General features: G+C 46.3%; 2 protein-coding genes across 3 annotated transcripts in view; one reads left to right on the top strand and one right to left on the bottom strand.

Moving 5' to 3' along the window:
- Window positions 1-20365, top strand: part of LOC130111525 (mucin-2-like) — a 168681-nt gene extending 148316 nt beyond the window's left edge. The window contains exons 37-49 of the mRNA XM_056278748.1: window positions 143-315; window positions 429-498; window positions 657-784; window positions 920-951; window positions 1038-1206; window positions 6156-6254; window positions 10978-11018; window positions 11713-11844; window positions 12476-12574; window positions 13241-13369; window positions 13490-13529; window positions 19847-19967; window positions 20074-20365. Coding sequence (XP_056134723.1) covers window positions 143-315; window positions 429-498; window positions 657-784; window positions 920-951; window positions 1038-1206; window positions 6156-6254; window positions 10978-11018; window positions 11713-11844; window positions 12476-12574; window positions 13241-13369; window positions 13490-13529; window positions 19847-19967; window positions 20074-20263 — 1423 coding nt within the window. The 3' untranslated portion in view covers window positions 20264-20365. The remainder of the gene's footprint in view (window positions 1-142; window positions 316-428; window positions 499-656; window positions 785-919; window positions 952-1037; window positions 1207-6155; window positions 6255-10977; window positions 11019-11712; window positions 11845-12475; window positions 12575-13240; window positions 13370-13489; window positions 13530-19846; window positions 19968-20073) is intronic.
- A 392-nt stretch (window positions 20366-20757) lies between these two features.
- Window positions 20758-25989, bottom strand: part of tollip (toll interacting protein) — a 30035-nt gene continuing 24803 nt past the window's right edge. For both annotated transcript variants that reach the window (XM_056278506.1, XM_056278507.1), the window contains 3 exons: window positions 23003-23155; window positions 22698-22782; window positions 20758-22610 (listed from right to left, as the gene is read on the bottom strand). In XM_056278506.1, coding sequence (XP_056134481.1) covers window positions 22387-22610; window positions 22698-22782; window positions 23003-23155 — 462 coding nt within the window. In that variant the 3' untranslated portion in view covers window positions 20758-22386. The remainder of the gene's footprint in view (window positions 22611-22697; window positions 22783-23002; window positions 23156-25989) is intronic.

The following is a 25989-nucleotide window of genomic DNA, read 5'->3' as shown; positions in this document are numbered from 1 at the left end:
ATGCTACCTACTACTACTACTACTGCTACTACTACTACTACTACTACTACTACTACTTCCGGCTTTCATCACGCTACCTGATGATTGATATGCGTATGTCGTCTTCATACCATTCTGTCCTGGTTGTTTTTTTTACCTCTAGTGTATTTGGACCATGCCACACAGTTGTGCCTCCAGGACCATTTGTGAAGGTCTGCAGGTCTGATGTGTGCAGTGGTGGAAACAACAGGTGCTCCAGTCTGGAGGCCTATGCCTCTGAGTGCTCTGCAGCAGGAATATGCATAGACTGGAGGAACACCACCAATGGCCACTGTGGTGAGAGTAACACTAAGACTTCTTTTTCACTGGATTCAGTATGACTTTGACTTGCTGGTATTGCATGGATTCCTGCAAACAGATGTTTTCTCACAAGTGTTTATGTCCAACAGAGCATAAATGTCCCAGCAACAAGGTACACATGGCCTGTGGTCCAGCTGTAGAGCCTACGTGCAATGCACGGTAAATACACGTTTGCAAATATGTTTGCTTGATCGCTATGAAATAATTTTCATCATGAAAAGATATTTCATTAATCAAGAAGATCTCTGAAAAATATCCATTGAAAAAATATTGTACATTTGTTTTTTCAAACATCTCAATTACAATTTCATCATCAGGTATAATGAGAAATTCAAGGCAGCCAACCAGCTGTCCACCAACAGCTCCAACACCAAGGAGGGTTGCTTCTGTCCTGCTGGGACTACACTGTTCAATACTGTCTATGACAAATGTGTCATCTCATGTGGTAAGAAGTTTTAACTTCAGGCTAAAGTAGAGTTGGCCTTGATTCTCTCGTGGAACGTAGTGCACAAGAGCATTTCCTGCCAGATATCTTGTCTGCCCTGTAAATCTCAAGTGTCTTTTTCTGTTTGCATTTCAGACTGTGTTGGACCTGATGGTCAGCCCAAACAGGTGAGACACGTACCTCATAAGCATTCACACAAGAAGAATATGCTGTTTTTCTACTGTTTCTTTTTAATGCTCCTCTTTTACCCCAGCCCGGTGAAACATGGACAAGCAACTGCCATCAGTGTGAGTGTGACAAGGACTCCATGAGTGTTCAGTGTAATCCAGTTACATGCCCAGCAGCACCTAGTCTCAAATGCAACGGAGCTGGCCAGCGTCTGGTGAATAAGACAGACAGATGCTGCCCAACACAGTCATGTGGTAAGTTAGACACTACAACACTGCATTTAAACTTCCTCTAACTTCAGTAATGCATGTTTACTCTTTCTCCTATTCCATCATTTACACTTGTCTATTGACCATGACCAAAGTCCATGACCAAAGTTCAAGAAGCTTTGACTGACTCGTTTACGTTCTTCAAGAAAGGCCCAAGAAAGGCGTACTCTGGAGGTACACAGGTCCTGGAGTGTTGGCAGTTCGAAACTGATAAGCTTCTCTGCAGACCTGACTATAATGGACAGTCAGGTCTGAAGAGAAGAATATAGACCTGCCAACCATCCAGGACCTGTACACCTCCTGAGTCAGGAAACAGGTGGGGGAAAATCACTGCAGACCCTCATACCCTAGACACAACATGTTCCAACTTCTCTCCTCAGGTAGGCGCTATAGAACACTTCATACCAAAACCACCAGACACATGAGCAGTTTCTTCCCCCTTGCTGTCACACTTATGAAGTGTGAACTCACTGTGGCACTGTGGATATTAGTCCACTGTATCCACATATCATGTATATCTATTTCAGTCTAAACTACAAATATGCAATACATTTTGCTCACTACTATATATATGAACAGGCTATATTCTGTACATAGAGTAACTTTATTTTTTTTAACCCTTTTAATATTTATCTCAGCACTCCTTGCACTCTTCACTTCTTTGCACTATTTTTATCCTGTTTACAGTTCACAGAAATGGTTTCACCTGTATATACTCATTCCTTGTATATTCCTGAAAATATAAGTATTGTGGAGGATGAAAGAAAGGAGATGAGACCACTTCTCCTTTTGACCACACAGCCGTGGGGTCGTTTATTTCCTCCAACAAACTCTAAGTCAGCAGTTCACTATGCTAAAAACCTCAGCCTCGTGTCTACCCACAATACCCCTTGCTAACCCTCGCCCACTGTCTTAAAGGGACCGTCTCTGGCCCGCATGGTGAATATCTAACCTGCAAGTAGGTCACTACACACGCCCCCCCAGAATTCTGTGTGACAAAAAGGAAAAGAAAAAAAAACAACGTGGTGAGGGACGAATAATGTGGCCAAAACGGCTCCTCTTGACGGGTGTAGGGGCAGGGGGGCATCCATGCCGAGGGGGCTGGGCCAGTTGAACCAGCAGCCAAGTCCAGGTGAGCCAGCTTGAGGCGTCTACCGAAACCCACTCCTGCTTACCACCAACATCCACAACAAAGTTCTTAGTCCCTGCCGCCAGGACACGGGAGGGGCCATCGTAGGGGGACCGCAGGGGGGTACGGTGGGCGTCGTGCTGGATGAAGACGTACCCAGCCGATTGTAGGTCCTTTGGGATGTAAGACTGAGGGAGGCCATGCCGCGAAGTTGGAACTGGAGTGAAAACGCCGGCAGCGTTTTGGAGCACAGCCCGTTGGTAGGCAGCAGACCAGAGTGCCGCACCGTGTGGAAGAAATTTCCCCAGATCCCGCAGTGGCTGGCCGTAAACGAGCTCGGCCGACAAGGACTGGAGGTCTTCCTTAGGGGTGGTTCGCAGGCCAAGCATGACCCATGGGAGCCAGTCGACCCAGCTACTGTCTGTGAGGCTGGCCCGAAGAGCGGCCTTCATAGAACGATTAAACCGCTCACATAAACCGTTGCCCTGCGGGTTGTATGCCGTGGTGCAGTGCAGCTTCACCCCTAGGCTTTCAGCAACTGCAGTCCAGAGCTCGGATGTGAACTGCGGGCCCCAGTCAGAAGTGAGGTCAGATGGCGTGCCAAACCGGGCTACCCAGGACCCGATGAATGCCCGGGCCACCTCAACAGACGTGGTGGTTGACAACGAAATAACCTCTGGCCACCTAGTGGTCCTGTCCACCATGGTAAGGAGATGAGTGAAACCACGGGAGGAGGGAAGGGGTCCTACTAGGTCCACATTGAAATGGTCAAAATGCCTCCCAGGCACTGGGACCAGCGCCAGGGGTGCCTTGGTGTGGCGGTGAACCTTGGAGCGCTGACACACCACGCAGGTGCCTGCCCATTCCTTGACGTCCTTCCTGAGGCCATGCCACATGAACTTGGCCCCCACCAATTTCATTGACGCCTTCACGCCTGGGTGTGGAAGGCCATGGATGGCGTAGAAAACCCGTCGCCGCCAGCCCGTGGGCACCATGGGCCGGGGCTGACCCGTCTGGAGATGTCACCGAGAAGCGTGGCCCCGGCATCATCGAACACCACATCCTTCAACTGCAGCCTGGTGTCAGCAGCCTGGTCTGCAGCTATGGCTGAGTAGTCGAGTCCCAAGTGGATGGCCCCCAACGTCGCCCAGGAGGGGCAGTCGGCGACAAGGTTGTCCTTGCCGGTGACGTGCCGGATGTCAGTGGTGAACTCCGAGATGTAAGAGAGCTGGTGCTGCTGGCGCCCAGACCACGGCTCGGTGGCTTTGGCCATAGCGAATGTCAGTGGCTTGTTGTCCATAAACACAGAGTGCCGGCAGCCTTCCAGCAGGAACCGGAAGCAGCGGATGGCGACAAACAGGCCAAGAAGCTCCCGGTCGAAGGTACTGTATTTCCTCTCACTGCTGTGCAGCTGGCGGCTGAAAAAAGCAAGCGGCTGCCAGGCTCCACCCACCCACTGCTCATACACTGCCCCCACAGCATAATCTGAGGCATCCATGGTGAGTGCTACTGAGGCAGTTGGTGATGGGTGCGCCAACAAGGCGGCGTCAGCCAGCGCAGCCTTAGCATCCTCAAACGCCCGGTTTCTCTCTTCCGACCAGTCCACTGGGCCCTTGGGGTACTTACCCTTCAGAGCCTCATACAGGGGGGCGCATGAGATGACCCGCCCGGGGAATGAACTGGTTGTAAAACTTCACCATGCCCAGGAACTCCTGCAGGGACTTCACCGTGTTCAGGCGTGGGAAACTGGCAACGGCGTCCACCCTGTCGGGGAGGGAAGTTGCTCCGTCCTTTGTAACCTGTTGCCCAAGGAAATCTATGGCTGGCAGGCTTAACTGGCACTTTGCCAGGTTGACGATGAGCCCATGCTGGCTGAGCCGTTCGAACAGCTGCCGGAGGTGGACCAGGTGCTCCGCTGCAGACATACTGGCCACAAGAATGTTGTCCAGGTAAACAAACAGGAACGACATATCTTGCAGCACAGAGTCCATGAGCCGCTGAAAGGTCTCTGCAGCCCCCTTGAGCCCAAACGGCATCATCAGGAACTCGAACAGGCCGAATGGCATGATTACAGCCATCTTCCGTAGGTCCACCTTGGAGAAGATGACTGCCCCTGCCAAGTGCACGGAGAAGTCCTGGATTTGCAGGACGGGGTATCGGTCTGGCGTCGTGGCGTTGTTGAGGCGGCGGTAATCACCACATGGGCGCCAGCCACCATTAGCCTTCGTGACCATATGCAGGGGGGAGGCCCATGGACTGTCGGAGCGGCGCACGATGCCGAGGCACTCCATGTTGGTAAACTCCTCCTTGGCGATGGCAAGCTTGGCTGGGTCGAGGCGCCATGCACGGGCGTAGACTGGGGGGCCCGTGGTGGTAATGTAGTGTTCCACTCCATGCTTGGTGACTGCTGATGAGAAGATGGGCGTTGTGAGGTCCGGAAACTTTGCGAGCAGATGCTGAAATTCTTCCCCGGTGGCAATCATTCAATTCAATTCAATTCAATTCAATTCAATTCAATTTATTGTCATTAAAAACAATGCGCAGGCACATGTTAAAAATGAAATGAGGGCTGTGGCTTCACCAAACAGTGCAAGACAAACACAGCAAATACAATGTAAGATATACACACATGAAGACCAAAAGCTAAAAATCAGTTAAAAAAGAGCTGGAGTACAAAATATTTAAAAATGTAAAAATATCTACAGACATTCAGTGGGTAGCCAGGTTCAGGTGGGCAACAGCTTGTGGAAAGAAGCTGTTTTTGAGCCTGGTAGTGCGGGCATACTAAACATACAGATGTTTAGTAGATAATAATAATTTGTCATATCAGGGTTAGCATGGAAAAAACACTGCAGGCATTGAATGTTAAAGAAATCGACTATAAATCATTATCACCTTTAAAGATGCATTCAATTTATTGTCATATGACTCACCTGAAGAGACACATCAGCAATACCAGCTTCTGTGCAAGTAATAGGGGTACATTTTAAGTGTCAGCTTCTTAAGAGGATCCAGGGATCCAGCGGTCCTGGTGGCTACTGTATGTGGAGGAACGGTTGTCGAGAAAATCGAAGGAGAGCGAGGACAACAGCAGACTTGTAGCAGGTGCAGTCCAGAACAACAAGGTTAATGTACATGTATATAGTTAATATATCGAAGACTAAAGTTTTTAAATGCCCCTACTACGTGTCCCTCTCAGTTTGTCCATGAGTGAGTGAAAATATGAAAAATTAAAATAACATATTTTAGCCTGGGGAATGGTTTTTACATCACATCGCCTGTACTAGTGATATAATTTGCCTTTGAATGGATTTTATTGAGTGTGTTTGTGAGAGTCAAAGTGTATGTGCACATGAGGTGCCGTTATTTCAATAAATCTAAAAAAACTAATTAAAGCCAAAATCGAATTAGTTGTTGTCCCGTCAGTGGGCAAAGCAACGGTCTTCCTGTGTGAGTCTGGTAGCTTTCATGTGTTCTGTTACGGCAATCCCCGGACAGTCTCGGGCGGACAGTCCATGAGTGATCAATGTGTTTGCATCAAGGTGTTGAGTTACATTTCCTGGTGGGGGGGGGGGGGTCGCGAACAAAAACGTGAGAACCACTGTCTTGATGCATGCTCAATAAGCCAGGTAAGGAAATCAAAGAAGGTTGAATCAGTTCGGTTCAGGAGTGATGAAATAAACCTTGTTTCCATGAACTGATTCAACCTTCTTTGGTTGAGAACCACTGTGTTAAATGAAAAAAGATAAATGTAAGAATATCCAAATCCAGCTTATTAATGGTCTTTCCTTCTCTCCTCAAACAGAGTGTGATGTTGGTCAATGTCCCACAGTCACCTGTCCACCAGGCTTCCAGCTCAACGTCACCGCGGTCAATGGCAGCTGCTGCCCGTCCCACCAATGTGGTTCGTATGAATATCTTCTGGCTGTTGATGTGGAATTGAGGCGTAAAGTGATTTTGAGAAATCCCAAGGTTGCAGGTTAAATGTCCCTGATTGATTTAGAAAGCTAACAATAATAGTAGCTTTTATTTATATAGCACTTTTCTAAAACAATGTTACAAAGTGATTTACAAAGAAATAAAACCAGACAAGGTAAAAATAAGAATAAGACCAAATAAGTAAGAGTAAAAATAAAAATGGTATAAATAAATAAAAACAAATATCAAACATTTGTAAAAGCTTTCATAAAAAGAAATGTTTTAAGACACAGTTTAAAAGAAGCTAGAGACTTGCATAGAGAGGTCCATAGTTTGGGGGCTCTAACAGCAAAATTCCCATCACCCTTTGTAACAAACCAAGACCTAGGAATAACCAGCAGGGCTCCATCTGCAGACCTTAATGGTCGAGAGGGTGTATACCAGGTCAATAAATCGGAAATGTTTGTAGGAGCAAGACCATTTAAAGCCTTAAAAGTGAGCAATAATTTTTTTTTCGAAATATAACAGGGAGCCAGTGTAGGAAGGCAAGCACAGGAGTGATATAGTCATGCGCCTTTGTCCCTGTAATGAGCCGAGCAGCGACCTTTTGTACCAGCTGCCGATGGTGGAGGGAGCCCTTGCTGATACCAGAACAAAGTGCATTACAATAGTCAAGCCGGGAATGCGTGTACAACTGTTTGCAAATAGGCAATTGATAAAAATGACTTAATTTTGGAGATTAGCTTGAGCTGGAGAAAGCATGACTTAACATGTTTGATTTGATTATCAAAACTGAGGTTAGCATCAGATATTACCCCAAGATTCCTAGCAGCCTGCTGAAGACTACCTGACAAACCACCAAGATTAGTAACAAGGGGTGCCCTGGTGGCTCACCTGGTAAAGAATGTACCACATAAGGCTGAGTCCTTACTGCAATGGCAAGGGTTTGAATCTGGCCTAGGCCCTTTGCTGCATATCATCCCCCCTCTCTCCCCTGCCTTTCCTGTCTCTCTCTACTATCGCTATCAAATAAAGGCAGAAAATGCAAAAAAATATCTAAATAAAGAAATGATTAGTAACAAGCGGCATGGTGGCGCAGTGGTTAGCGCAGTCGCCTCATAGCAAGAAGGTCCTGGGTTCGAGCCCCAGGGTAGTCCAACCTTGGAGGTCGTCCCGGGTTGTTCTCTGTGTGGAGTTTGCATGTTCTCCCCATGTCTGCATGGGTTTCCTCCGGGTGCTCCGGTTTCCTCTCACAGTCCAAAGACATGCAGGTCAGGTGAAACGGCTGTCCTAAGTTGACCCTAGGTGTGAATGTGTGTGTGAGTTGGCCCTGTGATGGCCTGGCGGCCTGTCCGGGGTGTCTCCCCACCTGCTTCCTAATGACTGCTGGGATAGGCTCCAGCATTGCCGTGACACTGAGAGTAGGATAAGCAGTTTGGATAACGGATGGATGGATGGATGGATGGATAGATGATCAGTAACAAAAGGGCTGATGGAATTTTCGGGACCAAACAGAATGACCTCAGACTTCTCATCCTTAAATTTGAGAACATTTTTGGACATCCAGGATTTAATGTCTAATGGATTTAATGAGAGGAGAGTTGTAAGATTTGCGAGGACGCTAGGGCCTGTGGATTTTAGTGGCATGTATAATTGAGTGTCCTCAGCATAAAAATGGTAGAGCACATCATGATTTTGAATGACTTGGCCAAGGGGGCATGTATATAGAAAACAGAAGGGGGTCAAGAACTGAGCCTTGAGGGACACCATAACTCAACTAAGCCATTGAGGAGGTAGTTACCCAGAACAACAGAAAAAGTTCTGTTGGTGAGGTAAGAGTGTAATAAGCTAAGAGCTGAGCCCTTGATGCCAGCCCAAGTCTCTAAGCGATGTAAGACAATGTTGTGATTGACTGTATCAGCACTTTAATCTAAAAGAACTAAAACCGAGCACTCACCTCTGTCTGCAGTCAGCAGTAGGTCATTAGTGACCTTAAGTAGGCATACCCACCAGATTAAGACAATCGAGACAGAAACCAGATGAGAGTACAAGGTCTAAGATGTGGCCTTTGGAATGTGTGGCCCCTTTAACAGATCGAATGAGGTTAAAAGTCAATAAGATCCAAAAAATGTGAAATCAGGGAATGGGAAGGACAACGCACATGAATATTAAAATCGCCAAAGAGAGGCACTCTGTCATATTTTGGCATGACAATAGATAGGTCAAAAACTCTATTCCGTTGCCTACCAACACAGGGCTGGCCGGTTCGAATCCCCCTGTTACCTCCAGTTTGGCCGCGTGTCCCTACAGACACAATAAGCCATGTCTACTGGTGGTGGGAGGCTGGATGTGATGTGGGTATGTGTCCTGGTCACTGCACTTGCGCCTCCTCTGGTCGGTCGAGGCACCTGTTTGTGGGGGGGGGGGCTGGGGGGGAATAGTATGATCCTCCCACATGCTACGTCTGCCTGGGGAAACTCTTCACTGTCAGGTGAAAAGAAGCGACTAGTGACTCCACATGATTCGGAGGAGGCATGTGGTAGTCTGCAGCCCTCTCCAGATCAGCAGAGGGAGTGGTGCAGCGACTGGGATGGCTCGGAAGAGTGGGGTAATTGGCCAGGTACAATACAGGACAAAAAGGGGGGGAAATGCAAAAAAACAAAAAAAGGTCAGAAAACTCAGATAAAACTAACTGAATTAAAATGATAAATTCACCACAAAATGGCAACCCTTTATATTATTCTTTAATGCCCTGCAGAGGCTTCCTATGGACAAGGGGCTGGGATTTGAGGTGTTCTTAGACACCCGAGTCACCTTACTGTTGCTGACTATACACTGACAATGTGCAGTCCAAGCAATTTGTCGGCTTGCCAATTTTATTTTATTTTATTTACTTGTCTCTCATACTGTCAATGTGCTGTTGTTTTGTTGTTGTGTTGTTGTATTATTGTATTGTAAAATGTATGTTGTTGTTGTTATAGGTTGTGGGAGGGAGTGGTCGGGGTTATATTGGTAGTGACCTGTAACTATCATTAGATCTGAATAAAAAGTTATATTATTAAAAAATATATATAAAAAACTAACTGAATTATGGGGCCTATATATTAAGATGCAGAGTAAAAGGGGAAGGCCAGTGATTAGAAAATATAAAACCTAAAAGGAGATAGATTTACCAAAAGTAACAGGATGGCACTTAAGACCTAGCTTATAAAAAACAGCTTGGCCACCCCCTCCTCCAGGCCTGGGAATATGAAAATATGCAAAATCAGGGGTCCTAGCCTCAATCAGGGGAACAGCGTCCCTTGGGGACAGCCATGTCTCAGTAATCATAAAAAAGTCCAGATTATTAGAAACAATACAATCAAAAATAATAAAGGGCTTATTACCCATAGATCTCACATTCAAGAGGCAGACATTGTTTGATGTCAAAGCAGAATTAAAACCAACAGGAGTACAGCTAATAGGACGCAAATTGCAGATATTTGCTCCAGATAGTCGGTTGTTGCTGGTTCTACTTTTAGGTATGTCGTGTGGATTAGAGGCACTGTGCCTAATAATAGCCTGTATGGGGAAAACTACCGGAGAGAGGGTCAATAACAGATGAAGCCAGCAGAGGGAGCTAGTGGGCGGAACAGTACCTTTGAGTGCCACCACAGGCAGAAGCAGAGGCTCTGGGAGGGTGGGATCAAATTGTCCCAGCTATTAATTACCAGTTTACCCTTTAGAAAGTATCCAAGCCCAATACTTGACTTTCACATGATAACGCAGTAGTCTGCAGTTTCACTGGTTTCCAGTTTGTGTACTTGTGTGTTTAACCCTCTTTCTGAACCAGTCTCCTTGGCAAGCTTAAGAATGTGTTTACATCATTTGCACAATAAAAAAAAATTATGGTTAAAACGCCAGACAAATAGCTCATCTTTCACTATTGTGGTGTGCCACTCCACTGGTCCTTAACCTTCAGCAAAGTGAAGAAACTCCTCCACGCTTTTCATTTGACTGCTGCAGTTCATTACTTACTGGGACGTTCCAGTCACCATTAGCAGTAGTTCTCATCATGTCCAGCATCTGAAACAAACAGGCCTGGGACAGATGTGTCTCCTCCAGAGCCTCCTTCTCTCTAGAAGAGACTGATGTTCTCTAGAACAGACTCTCTCTCTCGAACACTTTCTCTCTAGAACAGACTCCTGCTCTCCAGAGCAGACTCTTTCTTTCTAGGACTCTCTCTCTCTCTCTCTCTCTCTCTCTCTCTCTCTCTCTCTCTCTCTCTCTCTCTCTCTCTCTAGAGCAGACTCTTTCTCTCTAGAACAGGCTCATCTGCCTCTAGAACAGGCTCTCTAGAGCGCACTCCCTGTCTCTAAAACAGACTGATTCGCTCTAGGACAGACACTCTAGAACAGACCCTTTCTCTCTGGAACAGACTCGTTCTACTTTCAGCCATTCAGAAGCCTTCAGTGAATTCAAACCCATTCATACACACACACTTCTGTCCCGTCTTTCACCTTCTGATGAAACTGTTCTGTTTTACTGGTTTAATGACCCTGGCTTTAACTGTCTTCGTGTTCTTTGTCCTGTGGGACTCTGCATTGATGCTGTTTAAGGAGTGTTGTATGAATTCACTCTCAACAGTCCACTTGAGTTTAAAGCATATGGATATTGACACACAACAAATAAGATTATAGTATCTCCTGTTTGTCTCTTTGTCGTTGTAGTTCCTAAAGGTGTGTGTGTCTACAACACAACTGAGTACCAGGTAGGAACGTGGTTATCTTCTCTCTGATTCCTGTTTTCCACATTTTAAAGACAGGAAGCATCACATTTTTATGTGATTCACGTTTTGTACCAAAGTTCTTAGTATATAGTATGTATATGACTGCTGTCTTTTGATGGTTAATTTTTAAGATTATTTTCAATGCTTAAAGAGGTCTCTTGGGGCATCTGGGTAGCATGGCGGTCGGTCTATTCCGTTGCCTACCAACACAGGGATCGCCAGGTCGAATCCCCGTGTTGCCTCCAGCTTGGTCAGGCGTCCCTACAGACACAATTGGCCGTGTCTGCGGGTGGGAAGCCGGATGTGGGTATGTGTCCTGGTTGCTGCACTAGCGCCTCCTCTGGTCAGTCGGGGCACCTGTTGCGGGGAGAGGGGGAACTGGGGGCAATGGCGTGATCCTCCCGCACGCTACGTCTCCCTGGTGAAACTCCTCACTGTCAGGTGAAAAGAAGCGGCTGGTGACTCCACATGTATGGGAGGAGGCATGTGGTAGTCTGCAGCCCTCCCCGGATCAGCAGAGGGGGTGGAGCAGAGACCGGGACGGCTCGGGAGAGCGGGGTGATTGACCAGGTACAATTGGGGGAAAAATTTCAAAGGAAAAAAAAAGAGGTCTCTTGTCGATCAAAAGTGGCATTTTGTGGCGGATTGTTCCAATTTGCATATTTGTGTTCCTTAGCCTGGCTCCAAGATTCCCACATCAGGATTGGGATCATGTGAGGAATGTCACTGTAGTGACATCACAGATCCCAAAACTGGGCTGCACACCATCACCTGCACAGCAGCTGTCTGCAACCACACCTGCTCAGAGGTTGGTGCTCTCAAACATGATGTGGCGACAAACAGATAGACTTTACAGTTCACACGCCGGACATCTTGTTGACTCTTATCTGTCTGTCTGTCTGTCTGTCTGTCTGTCTGTCTGTCCGTCTGTCTGTCTGTCTGTCCATCTGTCTGTCTGTCTGTCTGTCTGTCTGTCTGTCTGTCTGTCCATCTGTCTGTCTGTCTGTCTGTCCGTCTGTCTGTCTGTCCATCTGTCTGTCTGTCTGTCTGTCTGTCTGTCTGTCTGTCTGTCCATCTGTCTGTCTGTCTGTCTGTCCGTCTGTCCGTCTGTCCATCTGTCCTTAACCAAGTGTGACAGGAAAACCGATTTAGAATGATGTCTCGCCAAGATCACAAATACTTAGTAAGACAGGCTACCTGGTTTCAAACAATGTCATCTATTTGGTCAAATAGTTTGAAAAGAGCCAGTTGTAGTCGTCTGTCATCAGTAATGGAGATGTTTTGAGCACATGAAAAACAAGCTGATGCCTGTTTATTTTTAAACAAACACATGAATGAATGAATACTTACATTCATGCATACATGGACAGTAGGGTATCCCCTGGCTTTTTGTAAGCAGATGAATAAGTCCAGCTGGTCCACTCACTTGTTCTCTGCAGGGCCATGAGTACCAGGCTGTGGCCGGCCTGTGTTGTGGCAGATGTGTCCAGAGCAGCTGCATCATCAGCGGCCCAGACAACAAAACACACATCGTGCAGGTCAGTGGCGCCTCTAACAAAGGAGGTGAAGCAGCAGAGTGTCTGTCATGATGTCTGTTAGAGCTCAGCCCAGCCCCGTAGGTTTATCTACAAACTATTGATTTGGTTCATGAAATCTAATGACCGAGAAAGCAAATTTATTTTGGCTTATTGGCTTATTTTCCCCCTTTTTTCTTCCCAATTGTACCCATCCAATTACCCCACTATTCTGAGCCGTCCCGGTCTCTGCTCCACCCCCTCTGCTGATCCGGGGAGGGCCGCAGACTACCACACGCCTCCTCCCATACATGTGGAGTCACCAGCCGCTTCTTTTCACCTGACAGTGAGGAGTTTCACCAGGGGGACGTAGTGCGTGGGAGGATCACGCTATCCCCCCCAGTTCCCCCTTCCCCCCGAACAGGTGTCCCAACCGACCAGAGGAGGCGCTAGTGCAGCGATCAGGACAAATACCCACACCCGGTTTCCCACCCAAAGACATGGCCAATTGTGTCTGTACGTGTGTCTGTGCCTGACCAAACCAGAGGTAACACGGGGGTTCGAACAGGTGATCCCTGTGTTGGTAGGCAACGGGATAGACCACTACGCTACCTGGACGCCCAGAAAGCGAATTCTTAACAGAATGTTAACAGAAAGGTTGACTGTTCTTTTCATCATTTGTCAACACAGGTAAACCAGACCTGGTCGCCCCCTGGTGAAAAGTGTGTAAAATACACCTGTGAGTTTGTTAATGGACAACACATTACCAAAGAGTCAAAACTCATCTGCCCTGCCTTCAACCCTCTGGACTGTGAACCGGTGAGTGTCTCTCCTTTTACAAACTCCACCAGCCCACAGCATTGATGTTGAGGAAGTTGTTCATATGTGATGTTCAGTGTTTCCCTCAGACATGTGATGTAATCATCTTCCCTCCAACAGGGCACGGAGACAACTGACTCTAATGGATGCTGCAAGACCTGTAAGTTAAGCAGCCAATAGCTTAAATATACAGTGCAGACAGTGGAGTTGCACTGGAGCCCGTGGGGGGGGGGGGGTTAGAGAAAGCAGGCCCTCCAACAATGTGTTGGGTGGAGAACAGGCGCTTGAGAGGGATTCAGATTGCCGTCTCGCAAATATGCCTGTGTTCAACTAACATCTTGATGCTGCTCAATAATCCAGATAATGAAATCACCGAAGGTTGAGTCAGTTCATGTGGACACAACGTTTACTGACAGAGACGTTTCATCATCATCCAAGTGACCTGTTCAGTCTCACCTGACTGCAGGTGTCCCACCCTTATGAACAATACAGTGGCTGCAGGTGTCCCCCCCCCTTATAAACAATACAGTGGCTGCAGGTGTCCCACCCTTATGAACAATACAGTGACTGCAGGTGTCCCCACCCTTATAAACAATACAGTGGCTGCAGGTGTCCCCCCCTTATAAACAATACAGTGGCTGCAGGTGTCCCCCCCTTATGAACAATACAGTGGCTGCAGGTGTCCCCCCCCTTATAAACAATACAGTGGCTGCAGGTGTCCCCCCCTTATAAACAATACAGTGACTGCAGGTGTCCCCCCCCTTATAAACAATACAGTGGCTGCAGGTGTCCCCCCCTTATAAACAATACAGTGGCTGCAGGTGTCCCCCCCTTATGAACAATACAGTGGCTGCAGGTGTCCCCCCCTTATGAACAATACAGTGACTACAGGTGTCCCCCCCTTATAAACAATACAGTGACTGCAGGTGTCCCCCCCTTATGAACAATACAGTGACTACAGGTGTCCCCCCCCTTATGAACAATACAGTGGCTGCAGGTGTCCCCCCCTTATGAACAATACAGTGGCTGCAGGTGTCCCCCCCCTTATGAACAATAAAGTGACTACAGGTGTCCCCACCCTTATGAACAATACAGTGACTGCAGGTGTCCCCACCCTTATAAACAATACAGTGACTGCAGGTGTCCCCACCCTTATAAACAATACAGTAACTGCAGGTGTCCCCCCCCCTTATAAACAATACAATGGCTGCAGGTGTCCCCACCCTTATAAACAATACAGTGGCTGCAGGTGTCCCCCCCTTATAAACAATACAGTGGCTGCAGGTGTCCCCCCCTTATGAACAATACAGTGGCTGCAGGTGTCCCCCCCTTATAAACAATACAGTGGCTGCAGGTGTCCCCACCCTTATGAACAATACAGTGACTGCAGGTGTCCCACCCTTATGAACAATACAGTGGCTGCAGGTGTCCCACCCTTATGAACAATACAGTGACTGCAGGTGTCCCCCCCTTATGAACAATACAGTGGCTGCAGGTGTCCCCCCCCCCTTATACACAATACAGTGGCTGCAGGTGTCCCACCCTTATGAACAATACAGTGACTGCAGGTGTCCCCCCCTTATGAACAATACAGTGACTGCAGGTGTCCCCACCCTTATAAACAATACAGTGGCTGCAGGTGTCCCCCCCTTATAAACAATACAGTGGCTGCAGGTGTCCCCCCCTTATGAACAATACAGTGGCTGCAGGTGTCCCCCCCCCCTTATAAACAATACAGTGGCTGCAGGTGTCCCCCCCCTTATAAACAATACAGTGGCTGCAGGTGTCCCCCCCTTATAAACAATACAGTGGCTGCAGGTGTCCCCCCCTTATGAACAATACAGTGGCTGCAGGTGTCCCCCCCTTATAAACAATACAGTGACTGCAGGTGTCCCCCCCCTTATGAACAATACAGTGGCTGCAGGTGTCCCCCCCTTATGAACAATACAGTGACTGCAGGTGTCCCCACCCTTATGAACAATACAGTGACTGCAGGTGTCCCCACCCCCCTTATAAACAATACAGTGTTGTATCGCTTGTGTTGTATTAACTCTCAGATGTACGTCGCTTTGGATAAAACCATCTGCTACATGAACCTGTAACATTGTAACCCCAAGGGTCAGGTCCCCCGGCACAAACAGAGCAATATAGTGTAGCTGTTAAGTGGCGGGAGGACTGCCGTGACTTGTACATCTGGGAAACTAAACAGACGCAGGCCAAGAGGATGACACATCACAGGAGAGCTAACATGTCAGGCCAGGACTCCACAGTCTACACCATCTACAGACCAGTGGCCACTCTTTCAGGGATGAGGATGTGAACATCCTTGATAGGGAAGAACGATTATTTGAACGGGGGGTAAAAGAGGCCATCTGTGTGAAGAGGGAACGACCATCCCTGAACCGAGGGGAGGGGGGGTCCTAAGAGTACATCTGTCTTACAATGCTGTGATTGCAAACATTCCCAAATCCTCTGTGAATAGTACACATGACCACTGTGCCTCTAGTTAATGGTCACGCCCATATTTACATATGAAACTGGTCGTTCGTTTGGATCGTTATGCCACTGTCTTGTTTATAAGGGTGGGGACACCTGCAGTCACTGTATTGTTTATAAGGGTGGGGACACCTGCAGTCACTGTATTGTTTATAAGGGTGGGGACACCTGCAGTCACTGTATTGTTTATAAGGGTGGGGACACCTGCAGTCACTGTATTGTTTATAAGGGTGGGGACAACTGCAGTTACTGTATTGTTTATAAGGGTGGGGACACCTGCAGTCACTGTATTGTTTATAAGGGTGGGGACACCTGCAGTCAGGTGAGACTGAAGAGGTCACTGAGGCGATGATGAAACGGTTCTGTCAGTAAACGTGTGTCCAGATGAACTGATTCAACCTTCTGTGATGTGTTGTTACTGACAGCTGATGATGCTTATGGCATGAAACAGGCCTGTACTGTCTCATAAAGAATTTACTAGACTCACTGCAATATATATATATATATATACACACACACACACACACATATATCTACAGTGCATCCGGAAAGTATTCACACCCCTTCACTTTCCCCACATGTTGTTATGTTACAGCCTTATTCCAAAATGGATTAAATTCCTTTTTTTTCTCATCAATCTACACACAATACCCCATAATGACAAAGTGAAAAAGGTTTTGTAGGAATTTTTGCAAACTGAAATATTGCATGTACATAAGTATTCACAGCCTTTACTCAGTACTTGGTTGAGGCACCCTTGGCAGCGATTACAGCCTCAAGTCTTCTTGGGTATGAAGCTACAAGCTTGGCACACCTATATTTGGGGTATTTCTCCCATTCTTCTCTGCAGATCCTCTCGAGCTCTGTAAGATTAGATGGGGAGCGTCGCTGCACAGCTATTTTCAGGTCTTTCCAGAGATGTTCAATGGGGTTCAAGTCTGGGCTCTGGCTGGGCCACTCAAGGACATTCACAGACTTGTCCCGAAGCCACTCCTTCGTTGTCTTGGCTGTGTGCTTAGGGTCGTTGTCGTGTTGAAAGGTAAACCTTCGCCCCAGTCTGAGGTCCTGAGCGCTCTGGAGCAGGTTTTCATCAAGGATCTCTCTGTACTTTGCTCCATTCATCTTTCCCTCGATCCTGACTAGTCTCCCAGTTCCTGCCGCTGAAGAACATCCCCACAGCATGATGCTGCCACCACCATGCTTCACTGTAGGGATGGTATTAGCAAGGTGATGAGAGGTGCCTGGTTTCCTCCAGACGTGACGTTTGGCATTCAGGTCAAAGAGTTCAATCTTGGTTTGATCAGACCAGAGAATCTTGTTTCTCATGGTCTGAGAGTCCTTTAGGTGCTTTCTGGCAAACTCCAAGCAGGCTGTCATGTGCCTTTTACTGAGCAGAGGCTTCCGTCTGGCCACTCTACCATAAAGGCCTGATTGGTGGAGTGCTGCAGAGATGGTTGTCCTTCTGGAAGGTTCTCCCATCTCCACAGAGGAACGCTGGAGCTCTGTCAGAGTGACCATGGGGTTCTTGGTCACCTCCCTGACCAAGGCCCTTCTCCCCCGATTGCTCAGTTTGGCTGGGTGGCCAGCTCTAGGAAGAGTCCTGGTGGATCCAAACTTCTTCCATTTACGAATGATGGAGACCACTGTGCTCTTCGGGACCTTCAAAGCTGTAGAAACGTTTTTGTACCCTTCCCCAGATCTGTGCCTCGATACAATCCTGTCTCGGAGGTCCACAGACAATTCCTTTGACTTCATGGCCTGGTTTCTGCTCTGACATGCACTGTCAACAGTGGGACCTTATATAGACAGGTGTGTGCCTTTCCAAATCATGTCCCATCCATTGAATTTACTAGAGGTGGACTCCAATCAAGATGTAGAAACATCTCAAGGATGATCAGTGGAAACAAGGATGAACCTGAGCTCAATTTTGAGTGTCATAGCAAAGGGTGTCAATACTTATGTACATGCAATATTTCAGTTTTTTATTTTTAATAAATTTGCAAAAATTTCTACAAAACCTTTTCCACTTTGTCATTATGGGGTATTGTGTGTAGATTAATGAGATAAAAAGGAGTTTAATCCATTTTGGAATAAGGCTGTAACATAACAACATGTGGGGAAAGTGAAGGGGTGTGAAGACTTTCCGGATGCACTGTATGTGTGCGCTTCATGACTAGTAAGTATATATATATGTGTGTGTGTGTGTGTGTGCGCTTCATGACTAGTATGTGTGCTTCATGACTAGTATGTATATATGTATATGTAAATGTGTGTGCTTCATGACTAGTATGTATATATATATGTGTGTGTGTGCTTCATGACTAGAATGTATATATGTGTGTGTGCTTCATGACTAGTATGTATATATGTGTGTGTGTGCTTCATGACTAGTGTGTGTGTGTGTGCTTCATGACTAGTATATATATATATATATGTGTGTGTGTGCTTCATGACTAGTATGTATATATGTGTGTGTGCTTCATGACTAGTATGTATATGTGTGTGTGTGTGTGTGTGCTTCATGACTAGTATGTATATATGTGTGTGTGTGCTTCATGACTAGTATGTATATGTGTGTGTGTGCTTCATGACTAGTATGTTTATATATATGTGGGTGTGTGCTTCATGACTAGTATGTATGTATGTATATATATATATATATATATGTGTGTGTGTGTGTGTGTGTGTGTGCTTCATGACTAGTATGTATATATGTGTGTGTGTGTGCTTCATGACTGGTATGTATATATATATATATATATGTATGTGTGTGTGCTTCATGACTAGTATGTATATATGTGTGTGTGCTTCATGACTAGTATGTATATATATGTGTGTGTGTGTGTGTGGGTGCTTCATGACTAGTATGTATATATGTGTGTGTGTGCTTCATGTCTAGTATGTATATATATATATGTGTGTGTGTGTGTGTGCTTCATGACTAGTATGTATATATATATATATATATATATATGTGTGTGTGTGTTTGTGTGCTTCATGACTAGTATGTATATATATATATATATATATATATATATGTGTGTGTGTGTGCTTCATGACTAGTATGTATATATGTGTGTGTGCTTCATGACTAGTATGTATATATGTGTGTGTGTGTGTGTGCTTCATGACTAGTATGTATATATGTGTGTGTGTGCTTCATGACTAGTATGTATATATGTGTGTGTGTGCTTCATGACTAGTATGTTTATATATATATGTATGTGTGCTTCATGACGTATATATACATACTACTCAGGAAGCACGTGTGTATATATGTGTGTGTGCTTGATGACTAGTATGTATATATGTCATGAAGCACACACACATACATATATACATACGTGCTTCCTGAGTAGTATGTATATATATGTGTGTGTGTGCTTATGTGTGTGTGTGCTTCATGACTAGTATGTATATATATATATATGTGTGTGTGTGTGTGTGTTTGTGTGCTTCATGACTAGTATGTATATGTGTGTGTGTGTGTGTGTGCTTGATGACTAGTATGTATATATGTCATGAAGCACACACACATACATATATACATACGTGCTTCCTGAGTAGTATGTATATATATGTGTGTGTGTGCTTATGTGTGTGTGTGTGCTTCATGACTAGTATGTATATATATATATATGTGTGTGTGTGTGTGTTTGTGTGCTTCATGACTAGTATGTATATATATATATGTATGTGTGCTTCATGACTAGTATGTATATGTGTGTGTGTGTGTGTGTGTGTGTGTGTGTGCTTCATGACATATATACATACTAGTCATGAAGCACACACACATACATATATACATACGTGCTTCCTGAGTAGTATGTATATATATGTGTGTGTGCGCTGCTGGAAGCAGGCAGTACAGACGTGTGTAACTACCAGAGCAGAGCTGTAACGGTGTGTTATAACGATGGAAAGTTGTGTGACACACACACATCAGCGGCGGCGGCGGCCTTGTGTTGTGCGTGTTTGCAGGTACCCTGCGTAGTGTGTGCCACGTCCAGAGCAAGCTGACGGTGATTGAGTTGAATGAATGCAAGAGTCCTCTGCCGGTCAACGTGTCCTTCTGCGCTGGACACTGCGGAAGCTCGTCCATGTGAGTCCACTACTCGTACCCGCTCTGTCATCACCAGTCAAATGCTAGTTAGAAGGACACACTGAGCTGAGCCAACCGTGCGTCTCCTGTGCTTGTGTGTGAGCAGGTACTCGGCCGCAGCCAACATGATGGTGCATAAGTGCGAGTGTTGTCAGGAGCTGACCACCAGCCAGAGGGAGGTGGAGCTCAGCTGTGCGGACGGCTCCAAAATCCAACACACCTTCATCACAGCACACTCCTGCAGCTGCCGTGTAGCCGAGTGCCTTCCCGCTCTGACGCCGAGCGCCAGACCTTGAGCCTGCCGCCGCCGCCGCAGACTGGCCTGATGAGGCCTTTGTGCCGTGGAACGGACGAGGCAGCCGGGGTGCATATGTTCTGTAGTTTAGCGTCTCTTGGTCGTCCGTCGCACTAAATAAACGCCTTCATGCAACATCCCCCTTTGTGCTGGTGTGTTCTTGCTGCTCCTACATGTGCTGGCAGCACCGAGACGACAGAGCGATGTGTGTTTTCATCATCCCGTTTGGCGTGAACAGAAGAACCCAAGTGGTACTGCAGGAAGGCGGGAGCTCATCATCACCACAGCTCCTCTGAACAGTCCAAGCCAACACTGTTGCAGCTTGTAGACGTTTCACAGAAACAAGGTGCAGATCTCCATGGGCAAAACATCAGGGTTGGATTGTTGTCCCTTTACAGGCAGCGCCACAAGTCTATGAAGAAAAATGAGTGCAGATGCCCAACTTGTGGTCCAACAATAAAAGTGCTAAGAAATGACGAAGCTAATTTGGCTTGAACTTCAACGACGTTTAATCAGGGCCATTCAGTTCTGTATTTGGAGAAAGACATAAGCTCCCACGTGCAACTGTGCTTAACAGAATCGGGTTAGTTCAGGGATGTTGATGCACAAGCACTAAAACTCTGCTAGCGGACTGGGATTTATAGTCACGGCACAATATTTAGGTCATCTAAAGTTCACAATTGTTTATACACAACACAGTAGTATGCCCCACACAGACAAGGAATCTGAAAAGCTCGAGTTCATCTTCAAATGGTTTGTATGAAGAGTACAGGATCCGGCGTGGGGGAAACAGCACATCTTTACTTTACAACAGAATAAAGCATCAGCTATAATAATAATACAGTGGCAGAATCAAACCTTTGGCAGACAGCAACATTCAGTAGCTCACACACACGATCTGACTGGAATGCTGAACTAGAAGAAAGGGTGGACATGAAAGAGACGTTCCAGTAAAATGAGAGCCGACTGGTCAGTTGCAGTCTTAACTCGAATGTTCTTGGTCAGCATAAGTGTACATAAAAGTTGTTATGGACTCCTAACATCTTTGTCTTGGATACTGACGTGACCCTCTCATGCTATAATGAAGAGATCCACTTTGCACTGCACACTACTCGGGTGCTTCAACACGGAACACTGCTCACCAGAGCACTTATACATCCCAAATCTGTTAATGTTATTTGAAAACGACAGGTCACTAAGTTCAGCGTTGGCTAGTAAAGGGGTACGAAGTAAAGAATGTAATGTCTATAAACAAGGCAGACGTCACTATGCTTCAGCTGGTCATTAACTGCTGTCCCGTTTTCACCTCTAACCTTGTGAAGACCTACGTATGTTATCAAGTCCCTAACAACTTATCAACTGCTGGACATAGTGACTTGTCTTTAAACAGATGTTTATCAAACAGGTCAACACATGCAAACGTGCAGAGGACAGTTTACTTTAAAATGTCATGTCTTGAAGCCGCTTACTTACAACGTCTTCTACAGTTTCTGGTTTATTACACAAAGTTAAGATCAATCTTCCATGTACAATGAACTCCAATAAGAACGCAAACACTGCGGATGCACTTCGCCTGAAAAAAACGACATGAAGAAAGTTTGAAATATTAGTAAGTCATAAAAATCCATATCAGAGGAAAGTGATGGCAACTCTAAACTGTCTTTACAAGATAAGACACCAAAAACACTAGGACTCGATGAGGGGCTTTCGCCAAATATATCTGCCACTCAAGTCACCTTAATCATTGGCCTTGCAATGAGCCAGGTTAACGCAGTGTTACGGTGCTCTGGGGAAGCCAGCGCCACATCTCACAGCTAGCCCCGTGTGAAGCAGTCGAGTGTGGAAGAGATTTGGATCAGACAATGGCTCACTTTCCTCATCAGGATAAGGAAGAACTGGGAAGAACATAATGTCCTGGTTGGGCACTAGCTAGATGCTCAGCAAGAGCACATATGTGGCTGTGACTAACTGACCAGGCTGCAGGACAAAGACGGGCACACGAGAGGTGGGTTAGTGCCGTGGTGCCAGTTGTGCATATGTACTTTCTTTTTTATTTGTGTGAGTGACTGCATACATATGCATGTATTTGTTGGTGTGGTTCAGTTTGTAGTTTGTGTCCTGCAGTTAGAGCTCCTCAGCCATTTGTAGTAGAGAGTTGATAGCAGCATCCTTGTTGCCTTGTTGGGCTTCCAGCACGGTACGAACCACCTCCCTGTCCACATTGGGAAACATGTCCTGCAGGGCCTTCAGGTCCTCCTCAGTGCACACCGGGCCTTGGCTTCCCCCTGCTGGTACAGTCCCTGGCACACCCATGGGCACCATGGCTTGGTTGTACACAGCAGGCATTCCTGAGGAGAGAGGGAGGTTAAGCACATTTGGGTCTGGTGTATGAATACATGTGGAAAGAGTGTGGTTGTATATTTGATTCCTCTCACCTGTGATGGGCACATATCCCACCCCTTGTTGGTATACAGAAGGCATGAGGACAACTGGCTGAGCCATCATTCCTGCCGGCACAGACTGGACGGATGGATGGAACCCGAATGAATGAAAACAACAAGAAAGACAAAGATGAAGGCTACATTTAAAGTGCAGAGTAGATTTTATGTTTTGCACAACCATACTAGCAAAGAACTTATAAGTGCTACAGCACTACAGAGGTCCATGATGGAGAGAAGCTCCATGGGCCAACTGTCTGTACAGTAATGGATAACACCGCCAACAGACAGTGTTGACTCACAGCGAAGGACATCACCAGGTTGATCATGCCCTCCTTGTCGTCTCCTTGTCTGCCGCTCAGGCTGAACCACTCATCCACAACTCGGCCCTCTCTAAGGCCTTCAGGGATGGTAACATGGGTCCACGCTATCCTGTCATCCATGGAGAACGCCCTCTGCATTAACAGGGTAGTAAAAAAGTATTATGTACACAAAGAAGGATAAATACCCATCACAAGCACAATACTCATTCACTCCCTTTGGAGAATATTCAACCCCCTTCAACATTTTCACATTGTTCTTGTTAAACCGCCGAACTTTAAGGCCTGTGAAGAATCTTTTTCCTCCCTTCACTAACAGCAAATTTAACACACTGGTGCAGGAAAAATCACTTGTTTTTGAAAAATGAAAGACATCTCATGTACAAAAGTATTCCTCTCACGAGTCAAAGGTTTGCAGGCAGGCATTTGCCAGAGTTTGCAGTTGTGTCTCGTCAGGTCTGTCTGAGCGTTGCAAGGTTAGATTGCAGTATATACTCATCACTCCATTTACATTTGTTCCAACTCCCAAGTCTTGGGCCATAAACGTTTAACTGCATAAATTGAAAAATGTCTTTTTCATGTCAAAACAGGTCGAAAGTTTGCCAGACATGCTTGTGTTTTCAGAGCTTTTCTAAAAACGTTTGCATCCACATTGAAACACCAAAGCAACAGCACTCGCTTGAGTGTGTTGTACTGGGCACAGACAGACCAACAGAGGCTACTCTCATACACCTGACATCACATGACAATCACATTTAAGCGTTATCGAAAGCTCCACTTCCCCCGTCCATACTACAATGTGAGACGGAGGTTTTAAATCTGTCACTTTGGAGAATGTGTGATGGTCAGAATGTGTGCTTAGTGTGAATGGAAGGCCATTAAGGAGGAATGAAGAGGAGTTTTTCAGCATTACCCATGTTAGTCTGGATACGGCCTTTGGCTAGGCCATTCCATTATGTTAACTTTCTTCTGTTAAGCCAGTGCTAAGCAGTTCTTGCTGTGTGCTTTGGGTCAATGTCCTGCTAGAACATGACTCTTTGCCCTAAATGGAGATCTCTTGCAGAATGAAACAGGTTCACCTCAAGACTTTTCCTGTATTTGACTCCATTCAACAAGCTTTTCAGTGCCTCCTACTGTGTAACCCCTGTGGTGGCCAACTTGGTGATAAAAAGAAAATAGTCAGTCTTGTCTCTCTGAGGAAGTTTAATTCACAGAAAATTGCACGTACATGGTCTCAGTCTCTCCAAGGCCAGAAAGGGCCCAGAGCATTAGATACATGATTTTTTTTTTATATAGGAGACCAACAACTTGCGTATCAGGATGGAATGTGGTTTTCTGCTGACACCAGACAAATACAGCAGCCCCCCCCCCCATCTGCAGGTGCAAGCTACTCCCTCTTCTGCCATAGGAAGGCCTCGTACCAGCCATCTTTGTTGTGGGAAAGAACACTTCTAGACTAAGGTAAACATGGAGAAAGCAGCCAGTGTCTTAGCACCGAGGACGGGCTGACAGCAGGGGAAGAGTCAGTTGTAGGCAAAACACAAGTCATATGTAAAAACGTGAGCAGTAGGTGACGTGTAACTAGAAACAACTGGCTCCATTTGTCTCAGTACAAAGGTTACAGCACAACCTGTATCAGCTTGTATTTTTCCATTACACCAAACAGCACAGCATTTCTCAAAGTGTGTGCCCCCCCCCCGAGGGGCACAGAGGCATGACGGGGGGGGCATGCATTACTGGGGGGAATGTAGTGCGGAACTACTGTTTTGATGTGGGAATCTTTTTCGCAGTGGAAGTCAACAAAACGTGCTTTCATGAGACAGAGTGTGTGGGTAGACAGGATGGAGATATTTGACAGGGACGAAAAGACAGACAGGCAATGCTTCCGACACAAACAAGACAAAGTGCTTAGCTGACAGTCATGAACCAAAAACCAAGTTAAGAAAATATGACAAAGCCTGTCTTGCTCTCGTGTTTACAGTGAATGTGGTGGGAGAGGAGGACAGACCAGTGTGTATTTTATGTCTGAAAACTCTGGCAGCTGGTAGTACGAGACCAAACACATGAAGAAGACACTTAGAGACATTACACCCCAGTCATGTCAATAAGCCACTCGAGTTCTTCCAGAGAAGACTTTGTGCAGACCGTCAGCGGGGACGCTGCTTTGTAGAAGCTGCATCAGTGAACAGCAAAGCACTGATGGCATCACACAAAGTCTCACACACAACTGCCCAGTGCAAGAAACCACACACAACAGCAGAGGAGCTCATACTTCCCGTGGCTTTACATATGGTGTCACCTATGTTTGATGAGACAAGCGCTGCAAAATTGAAGGCTGTCCCTCTGTCCAGTGATGCAGCTGCAAGACGATTATGCAACATTTCAAATGACCTTGAAGAACAACTCACTGAAAAACTGAAAGACAAACATCTGGCCTGACAAGTGGACGAGGCTACTGACAGCAATAAAGACTGCTTGTTTACTGCTTATGTTCGCTTTGTCACGTCAGAGTCACTGTATGAGGATTTGCTGTTGTGCAAGTACGTACCAAGTAGAGCGACAGCTGATGAGCTCTTCAGGCTTCTGGACTGGTACCTGACACAATCTGGACTGGTACCTCACACAACATGGGCTGAAACGGGAGAACTGTGTGGGCGTTTGCATGGATGGTGGACAGACATGGCAGGGAAAACGAAGGGATTGCAGGCACTAATCAAGAGGGTCTCGCCAAATGCGCAATGGACGCACTGTCATACACAGAGAAGCGCTAGCATCAAGACAGATTAGCCCTGACCTAAACCAGGTTGTGACCCATGTTGTTAGCGTGGTCAATTTCATCAAAACAAGACCCCTGAGAGTGCGGCTGTTCTCCGCACTTTGTGAGGAGATGGGAGCTGAGCATTCAGCTGTGGTATTTCACAGTGAGGCTAGGTGGCTCTCACGAGGTAAAGTGTTGTCACAAGTGTTTG

Source organism: Lampris incognitus, chromosome 4 (assembly GCF_029633865.1).
Source record: "Lampris incognitus isolate fLamInc1 chromosome 4, fLamInc1.hap2, whole genome shotgun sequence".
Taxonomy (NCBI): Eukaryota; Metazoa; Chordata; class Actinopteri; order Lampriformes; family Lampridae; genus Lampris; species Lampris incognitus.
This window is presented reverse-complemented; position numbering and strand designations above follow the sequence as displayed.